This window comes from Oratosquilla oratoria, chromosome 23, assembly GCF_046742065.1.
Source record: "Oratosquilla oratoria isolate Oo_2021 chromosome 23, ASM4674206v1, whole genome shotgun sequence".
In the NCBI taxonomy this organism is placed as follows: Eukaryota; Metazoa; Arthropoda; class Malacostraca; order Stomatopoda; family Squillidae; genus Oratosquilla; species Oratosquilla oratoria.
In genome coordinates, this window is record NC_134799.1 from 27168120 (window position 1) to 27178119 (window position 10000).

The 10000-nt window shown below is 37.4% G+C and overlaps 1 protein-coding gene across 1 annotated transcript in view; it reads right to left on the minus strand.

Annotated features, from left to right (window-relative positions):
- The window catches only part of LOC143037755 (uncharacterized), an 11880-nt gene extending 2294 nt beyond the window's left edge, over positions 1-9586 (minus strand). The window contains exons 1-2 of the mRNA XM_076206307.1: positions 8608-9586; positions 1-856 (exon numbers count right to left, since the gene is read on the minus strand). The exon at positions 1-856 is cut by the window's left edge and continues 719 nt beyond it. Coding sequence (XP_076062422.1) covers positions 1-856; positions 8608-9255 — 1504 coding nt within the window. The 5' untranslated portion in view covers positions 9256-9586. The remainder of the gene's footprint in view (positions 857-8607) is intronic.
- Positions 9587-10000: the final 414 nt, after the last annotated feature.

The window sequence follows — 10000 nt, forward strand, 5'->3', positions numbered from 1 at the left end:
CCTTTAGAATCCAATTTGCAATACCGTCCGGGCCATGTGATTTTCTGACATCCAGCCTTGATAAATGTTCTGATATTTCCTTTAGTGATGCTGTAAACTCATTCATGAGGGGAGATTTCTTGTTTTTGTCTATGTCACAATTCGGTATTTTCTCTCTGGTGAAAACAGATTTAAAGTGATTGTTCATGACTTCGGCCATCTCTAAATCTTCTGTGTATTCTATGTTTCCTTGGCATAGTTTCACCAATTCCTGTTTGTTTTTAAGTTTACCATTCACATACCGATAGAATAGTTTGGGTTGCTCTTTGCATTTGTCTATAATATCCTTCTCATGGTTCCTTTTCTCCTCTCTTCTCACATTAACATACTCATTTCTATAGTTAACATAAATTTGCCATTTGCTTTGTTTTTTGTCTTTTCTCCACTTTTTCCAAGCTTTGTCCCTTCTGTCTTTTGCCTCACTGCATCTTTTGTTGAACCAACATTTGATGTACTCTCTCTCTCGCTTTTGTCTTGGTACATGCCTGTTTACCCCTTCATTGTAGTTTTCCATCAATATATTCCATTTCTCTTCCACTGCTGTTTCTTCCCTGTAAAATATTTCCCAGTTTGCATTCCGGAAGAATGTCTTTAGTTTTGTAAAGTCTGTTTTGTTGTACCTCAGTCTTCCTTTCCTATGTTTTTCGTTCCTCTCTATGTCTATTTCTTCCTTTAGTATAGTTTCGATGAGTACATGGTCACTCTTTCCAATTGGTGTCTCATACTGGACTTTATGCACTATTTCAGGCTCTGTTGTAAATATTAGATCTAGTTTCGATGGCTCTTCATTATTTCTGTACCTTGTGTTTTCATGGACCTTTCACCTCCCCTAGTCACCACTGTCACTTAAATTTGACTTGTAATATCACTCGTCTCGAGGCCCCTTGCCTCTCGTTACGTGAGGTTCACTAATATTCAAGTTCCTCTTAAGTAGTAGGCCCAATGCCTTCTTTTTCCTGTAGTCTCACTATTTTCTAGGCCCCATGCCTATTCCTCTCGTCCTTTGGGTTAATAAAAGGGAGGTGAATTTTCTTTCTTCTTTCACTGTAATTTCACCTTCAGCTTACACTCGGGATCTCTTTTCTCTCGTCTCTACATCGTCTCCTGATCCTCTCTCTACACCCTCTCTATATCTTCTCCCTATATCTTCCCTATCTCTTCTCTATAGAACGTCTGAAGAGATCCCGTATCTTACGCTGAGCTACCTTCGTCTGACGTCACTAATTTTTCTAAACCAATCCCCGGTGACTTCTCAAATAAATGTCACTCCTTATGGGCGTGACTTTGAATTCCTGCACCAATAGTTTTTTTCTCCTTCTGCACCTTGCACCAATCCGGAAAGCCATTTCAATGCCACTAGCAAAAATTGTTTACCTCAGCATTAGTCAAACGAAGGTAACCTGCGCTTACAATGTTGTGATTCATAAGCGATTATAAAAACAGTCACCACCGTCGGTGTGTTTACATAGACAAACGTCGCCCTCACCTAGACATAACATTGCCCTCGAGCAGGCGTCGAGTCTGAATTATTCTAATACCCTAGCTCATTTCCATTCGTACACTACCGGCCTCTTACAGGGCTCGGCAGCTACCCTTGGTCGTCCCGACCAATTCTTATTTCCCTCTTACAGGGCTTGCTAATATATTTCTAGAATAAGCTAATCTACCCTTGCGTAATTGTTAATCTACCCTCAAAAATACATCATTCATGCAATAAATTGGGAATAATACATAAACATAATACCTATAAATGTGAATAACATGCATCTCAATATATATATAAGGTATTGAATTAAGCGGTTACATGGTTGATTTGCTTTGACAGAGCCAATCTCCGGAATACAACAAAGGCAATCAGTGCTGCCACTAACACTGAAAGTAAGGGTATGATAAGGAGTGGTAGCATAGGTAAATCATTTGAGGGAGATCTTGACAATGGTCTTCTCTTAATTTTCAAGGGAGGGGAGTTTTCAGGCAATGTGAAGTTGAAGGTTGAAATGTAGGTGTCCTCGGTTAAATGCATTGTATTAAGGGTATTAGAAATGGTGGAAATAGTGTCTGCATGCAATTAGCAGTTATCTTGAATAGAGACAAGACCTTCAACCAAATCCAATTTAGGACTCAACCCGGGACAATTTATTGATACCTTTGTCTTGTTAGGGAAAAACAGGTAATGAGATCCTTGTATGTTACAATGAGGGATCTGGTCTACCAAAATTCGTTGGTAATGACAATTGTTCATAACAGACATATTCCTAACCAGAGAGTTCATGCGAAGCCTCTCGGAACACAAAAGAGATCATGCTTTCTCTTAGATTGTCTACAGTAAGGATGTAATTGATTATAAAATTCACTATGAGCACTAGCTTTAAATTGTGATGATAGCAATTAATTTACCAAACACACTAATCTAGAGTTCGAGTGTCTCTTCTTGTTCAATATTCATTTTTTTTTTTCAACACACTTCATTTTCAAAGATAGTCTCATTACTTTAAAAATGGTCACAATACTCATGTGTGTACTCAGATGAGAGGTCCTTAAGTCCTTAAGGTTCCAAGTCTGACCACAGCAGATCCTAGGCTTTAGGTTTCCATGTATCTGCTTGACACCAAGTTCCAGTTGTTTAGGTCTCCCATCCCAATTACATATAAATGGTCAATACTATCTGTAAAATACATCAAGATTAATGTTCAACTCTTGAAAAATATCATTATAATATTCTCCATATTCCCCAGGGTTATCAATATTTATGCACAAAGTATTACTATAATCATCTTCATAGATCTGCAAGCTAATTTTCCTTATGTCATCTAAATGTCCTATCAATTCTTCTCTTGATTCTAAATGTTTAAGTTTAAACTTGTTTCCACCTGCAGAATCAATTACCCTATATGGACCAGTGTACCTTAGTGAAAGTTTATTATTGGGTGAGGTTGCTTTGACCATTACTAATTCCCCAATTTTCAATTCTAGTTTACGAGCTATTTTGTTTTGTTGTTCCCTCATCTCTTGTGAATACACCTGCATATGTTTCCTAACTCTTTGGTGAATACTTTGAAGAGTATTTATCCTATTGGATATATAATCATCCATATTATATATGGGTTTTTGCTCTGCAGTCAACATTTCATATGGCAGAGTTTTGTCCTCCCCAAAAATTATAAAATGAGGTGTATCCCCAGTTGCTACATTAATTTGATTGTTCAGAGTACACTTAACACAAGGAATCCAAGTATCCCAAGTTACACTATGAGGACTTATTAGTGTTCTAAGACATATAATTATCTTTTTGTTTAACCTTTCTACTACTCCATTACTTTGGGGATGGTTAACGAGTATATTAACTTTCTTGATGTGGAACACATTACATAGATTTTCCAAGATTTTGTTATTAAATTCTGTCCCATTATCTGAAACTAGGATGTTAGGTGTAGTAAAATTACAGATTATCTGATCATAGATTACGGAAGCAATAGTTTCAGCTTTCTTATTGATTATGGGTTGTAATATACAAAATCTTGAAAAATAATCAATAGCAACAAATAGGTATTTAAAGCCGTTCTCGGTTAGTGGTAATTCCAAAGTATCCATGTGAACTCTTTCCCAAGGTTTCTGTGGAATGGGATAGGTGAGTATAGGAGCAGGTTTTGGTGTATTTCCCTTCACCTTTACACATTTTACACATTTTTCTATATAATCATATATAGTTTTCTTCATACCTAACCAAAAGTACTTAAGTTGTGCTTGTCTATAAGTTTTATCCTTTCCAGGATGTGAACTACAATCACTATCATGAAGTAACTTCAATATCTCATTTACCAGAGTTTGTGGTATAACCAACTGATTTACTTGACCTCTAGAAATATCTTTCCCATTTACAAATGTTTTCCTATACAAAATTCCATTAATCAAATGAAATTCCTCTATCTTATACCCCTTTGGTAGCTTTGGAGGATCTCCTCTTGGGTTCATCAAATGCTTGATTATTGAATCACATGTCTCATCATCTCCCTGTTCTCTTATTAGCATTTCTTCATCTAAAGTTACTAATTCTTCTATACTACAAACAAAATTAATCAACCCTGTCCCAGTCATTGGTTGACTAATGTTTCTAGAAAGTGGATCTGCTACATTCCTTCTACCCGGAATATAATTAAATTGAACATCATAGCACTGAAGTATCGCAAACCATCTAGCAAGTCTGCCTCTAAGATTCTTATGCTTAAATAAGTTCTGAATAGCTGTGTGATCAGTCCAAACTCTGATGGGATACCCTAGTATCATATCCCTAAAACTTTCTAAAGAATAAATTACTGCTAAAGTTTCTCTTTCAGTTATAGAATAGTTTCTCTCCGCACTATTACAAAGTCTGGATGTGTAAGCTATGGGTTTCAAAGTTCCATTTCTCTCTTGCATTAGTATGCCTCCTAACCCTATGTCAGACGCATCAGTACAAAGAATAAATTCTTTTTCATAGTCGGGGAAAATTAAAATAGGTGAACTTGTGAGTTTATCTTTCAACTTGTCAAAAGCTTGCTGTTGCGCAGGTCCCCATATGAACTTTGAGTCCTTTCTCAACAAAGAACTTAGTGGATTAGCAATGTCAGCATAACTTTGAATGAATTTTCTATAATATCCTGTTAATCCCAAAAAGCTCCTAACCTTGTCTACATTGGTCGGAACTGGAAAATTCTTGACAGCGTCCACCTTTGAATTTACTGTACTTAGTCCGTGTCTGTCTATCTTATGTCCTAAGTAAATGACACTGTCTTGCAAGAACTTACATTTTTCAAGTTTTACTTTTAACCCAGCTTCTCCTAGTCTTGAGAATATCAAATCTAATTTCTTAAAGTGCTCCACTGCAGTCTGAGAAACTATTAAAATGTCATCTAGAAATACACTGGCAGTGTTTCCTAACAATCCATCTAGAATAGTATTCATTAATCTCATGTAAGTTAATGGACTATTACATAACCCAAATGGCATTCTCTTGAACTCATAATGTCCTGTTGTAGTAGAAAATGCTGTGAACTCTCTTGAATCTTCATGCAATTCTATTTGCCAAAAAGCTGATTTGATATCTATAGTACTAAAATATCTATTCTCAGTTCCCAAACTTCTCAAAATGTCACCGATAATGGGTAATGGTAACCTGTCACGAATGGTGTGCTTATTCAGTTCCCTGTAATCAATAACTGGTCGCATAGTCCCATCAGACTTTGGTACTAGGATCAACGGAAAATTCCACTCACTTTTACTATGTTCAATAATATCCTGTGATAACATTTCAGTGATGAGTTTATCTACTACAGCTAATCTAGAGTGAGGAACTCTGTAGGCTGGTATGTAGATAGGTTGTGTTCCTGGTTTTAACTTAATGTGATGTTTTAAAACAGTTGTTTTGCCTAAGGCGTCCCCCGGCAAAGCAATTGCTTTTTTATGTTTCATAAGCAAAGCAAATAAAGCTTCATCCAACTCAGGGCAATTAGTTGATTGTAATAATTCTTTATATCTATTTCTTAAGTCTATGCCTTCTTGTACTGAACAAATTGATGAAGTTGGTAATTCTATCTCCTCACTATTCTCATTTAAAATCTTAATAGGTTTAGTACACACCTGAATACATCCTATTTGTGTACCTTTCTTTAAAACTATCTCTTTATTCATAGTATTAATTACTAATACTTCTACTCTGTTCTTATTTGTCTTATAAATCCCTGAGTCCCACTTCAATCCTTTAAGTTTAACTGATTCTGGGACTGTAATTACTTCAGAGTCTACATTGATTCCTTTCAAACACACTTCAACCTTATTAATTGCCATGGGATGTAACAATGTCGACCTTGTTAATCCGCAATCTGCAATTCTCAAGGCATCTGTGGTTAATAATTTAGTAATCTCTGGGATTTCCTGAACTTCTGAGTTGGGTTCACAAATTGTTTTACTTTCTGTAGGGTTGGACCGCTCGGCCTCGCTATCTAGGATAGAAATGTTATCTAAGGATTCATTGATTCCTGTCACTGGTCTTAAGTCTGGTTGATTTAAGAATGGGATTAACTGTGACTTCACTAAAATTCCTAAGTCAGCAGGACAAATTACCATGTTTTCTTTTCTCATAGTTGCAAATCCTATCAATAAATCTCCTGGAAAAACAGACTCTTCTACCACTATCACTGGGATGTACAATTGTTCATTTGTATATAAGGCAACTTCTAGCTCAATCTTGCCTAATGTTTTTAACTGATTTCCAGTTACACCTTGCAATGTGTAACGGATTGGTTCCAACATTTTCACTCCTGGGTTCAACTGGTTTAAAACTTTACTAGTAATTACATTAACTACAGACCCTGTATCAATAAAAATTTGAATAGGCTTATTGAACACTTTACCCGCAATGAGAGGTCCTACAGAAGTTTTACCAACAGTAATTATCAGTTTGTCAGTTTCTTTCATCTCCCTTGCATTCCCATATTTAACACAATACCGCCTATCGGTATATATATGGGGAGGTCTGAAATGGTTTATTCTGTGTCTGGGGGTTTTCCTCTTAGCCCTGGGGGTACCCGAAAATTTCGGCACTCATGAGTTCTGTGTCCGATTTTATTATGGTAAATACAGAATGGAGGGTTCCTACATTGATACTCATTGTGACCTTCGTATTTGCAATTTCTGCAAATAATCCCATAAAAACATTCTTGTGCCTTGTGTCCCCATGCATTACAATTAAAACAAAGGATTCTGGTATCCCTATCCCTAGATGGACTTCTAGCATGCCGCCTATGTCCTACTTCTGTTTTCTTAAACTCTCTAGAGTTCCTATATTGGCTTTGTTGATTTATAGGCATTACATATGGGTTTATTGTTCTGGTCTCACTGTATCCTTGAAGAAGATAATCTACTTCTCCTAAACAGATATTTGATTTTAAATCTTTGTACAGCCTTTCTGCTGTTAAGTCATCAGAATTCTTTGCCAATAAGCTAAATGTAATCAATTTGATTACCTGTGAGATTTTCATCTTCTCACTAGATCTTTCTATCCAGTCTGAATCTTTCAAGATAGAATTCATGTCTTTTGACCATCTATCTAATCTAGCTAAGTACTCTGTGTCAGTTTCACTTGTCCTAACTTCCTTAATCATTTTTACCAATGATCTAATAGGATCCTGATCACATTTGGACATGAAATGCTTGATAAATGCCTTCTTATAATCATCATATTGATTAATTGATTCCATTTGCTGGAAGTTAATGACAAACCTCGCCCTTCCATGCTCTGGATCTATATTCTCCTTGAGAATCTCAATCTTACGATTCTCGTTTGTTATATTTTTACTAACTATAAGAGTGTCAATGAGGTTTAGGAACTTGTTTACACCATATGTGTTAGACTCTCCTGTGAATTTTGGAATATTTGTATTTGATGTGTGAATTTCGTGTCTCAACACGTTAGAATTCTGAGGGGTACTCATACTTTACTAATACCTTGCTTTAGCCTGGCTGCTTGCGATGTCGCTTCGTGATGTCAATGTCTGGTTTGACGTCCTTCTACGGTCTTGTCATTCCTCAACGACGTTGTTCCTCCTCCATCACACAGTCTGCCTTGAAGACCGCCTTGTAGATGATGATCTCCTTGAAGAATCTTGAAGAATGCTTGTTCCCAACGTAGCAGTTACTTGAAGTTGTAGATTTCTCTCGTAGTCGTAATACACTCTTGATTTTGGTTGTCTTGTTCCCGTAGACTTCAGGCGCCACTTCTCTTCGGAGGTGTTTAACACCCAGATCGTTCGTTCCACCGCTGAGCACCACTTTCACCTCCCCTAGTCACCACTGTCACTTAAATTTGACTTGTAATATCACTCGTCTCGAGGCCCCTTGCCTCTCGTTACGTGAGGTTCACTAATATTCAAGTTCCTCTTAAGTAGTAGGCCCAATGCCTTCTTTTTCCTGTAGTCTCACTATTTTCTAGGCCCCATGCCTATTCCTCTCGTCCTTTGGGTTAATAAAAGGGAGGTGAATTTTCTTTCTTCTTTCACTGTAATTTCACCTTCAGCTTACACTCGGGATCTCTTTTCTCTCGTCTCTACATCGTCTCCTGATCCTCTCTCTACACCCTCTCTATATCTTCTCCCTATATCTTCCCTATCTCTTCTCTATAGAACGTCTGAAGAGATCCCGTATCTTACGCTGAGCTACCTTCGTCTGACGTCACTAATTTTTCTAAACCAATCCCCGGTGACTTCTCAAATAAATGTCACTCCTTATGGGCGTGACTTTGAATTCCTGCACCAATAGTTTTTTTCTCCTTCTGCACCTTGCACCAATCCGGAAAGCCATTTCAATGCCACTAGCAAAAATTGTTTACCTCAGCATTAGTCAAACGAAGGTAACCTGCGCTTACAATGTTGTGATTCATAAGCGATTATAAAAACAGTCACCACCGTCGGTGTGTTTACATAGACAAACGTCGCCCTCACCTAGACATAACATTGCCCTCGAGCAGGCGTCGAGTCTGAATTATTCTAATACCCTAGCTCATTTCCATTCGTACACTACCGGCCTCTTACAGACCCATTGGGTCATTGTGTACTCCATGGTCATATCTAGCAGTACATTGCCCCACGAGTCATCTCCTCCTTGCACTGTCATGCTGTCCCAACAAATTTCTTTGCAATTGAAGTCCCCCATAACTACCAGATTACCCTTACCCATTAATATCTCATTGAGTGATTTTCTTGTGTCATCTAGCATTTTTTTATGTTCAATTTCTTTCCAAGCGCTTGTTTTTGGAGGCACATAAGTCACCACAAACTTTCTACTTTTCATATTCTTGCCTTCGACTTTTATCATGATCAATTCAGCATTACCTTTGCCCTCTGCAATTTTTGTCACCTTTAGGTCTTTCTTGGCCAAGAACATGATTCCCCCTCCCTGTTTCTTGTCCCTGTTTTTTATCCAGTAGTTGTATAAACCTTGTCCGATAACAGTGGATGGTATTTCACCTCTTAGTTTAGTCTCTACAATTCCCATTATGTCTGGTTTTGCTTCTAACAGATAATCATTGAGTTCGTTCAGTCCCGAAATTAGTCCGTCAATGTTGGTATAGGCCACTTTTAATTTTCTTCCTTCTCCCTGGTTTCTTCTTCCCTTGTTTTGTTCGTTTTGAAGAGCCATTGTCTTAATCTCAAGTCTATTACTCTCCACTGGAATTCTTTGCATTCTGTCTCTGATCTTTTCAAGTTTTTTTCCTTTGCTTCTTCTCTTAGCGCCCTTTCTTTTTCTAATTCCTCAGTACTCATTTCTCTTTTTATCCATATCTTATTGTATTTTTCACTCTTTGCCAAGTTACCTACTTTTTCAAATATGTCTTCTACTACCACTTGTGACCTTAGTTTTATCTTTAGAGGTCGATTCCTATCCTTAGTATAGCGACCAATTCTGTAAGTCTCTTCTAAGTCTGTGCCTGAATCACTATCTCCCCCCTGAATTTCATTAAGGATTTCTACTGCTGTCTCTTTTTCTTCTTTTTCTCTCATGTACCTCGCCAATCCTTGTTTTTCTTTAAGCCCATAAACCACAATACATTTCTTCCTATCTACTGTGTCCCTGACCCAATTTGCTTTTTCGTTAATCACTTGAATGATTGTGTCTTTTGCATTATCTTGTGTGTGTGTGTGTGTGTGTGTGTGTGTGTGTGTGTGTGTGTGTGTGTGTGTGTGTGTGTGTGTGTGTGTGTGTGTGTGTGTGTGTGTGTGTGTGTGTGTGTATGTGTGTGTGTGTGTGTCTGTGTGTGTGTATGTGTGTGTGTATGTGTGTGTGTGTGTGTGTGTGTGTGTGTTTGTGTGTGTGTGTGTGTGTGTGTGTGTGTGTGTATGTGTGTATCTGTATATGTACATCACTTTTTTAACAATAAAACGATCAAGTTTGTATATTCCTTGACTTAAATTTAAGTTATTGACAAATG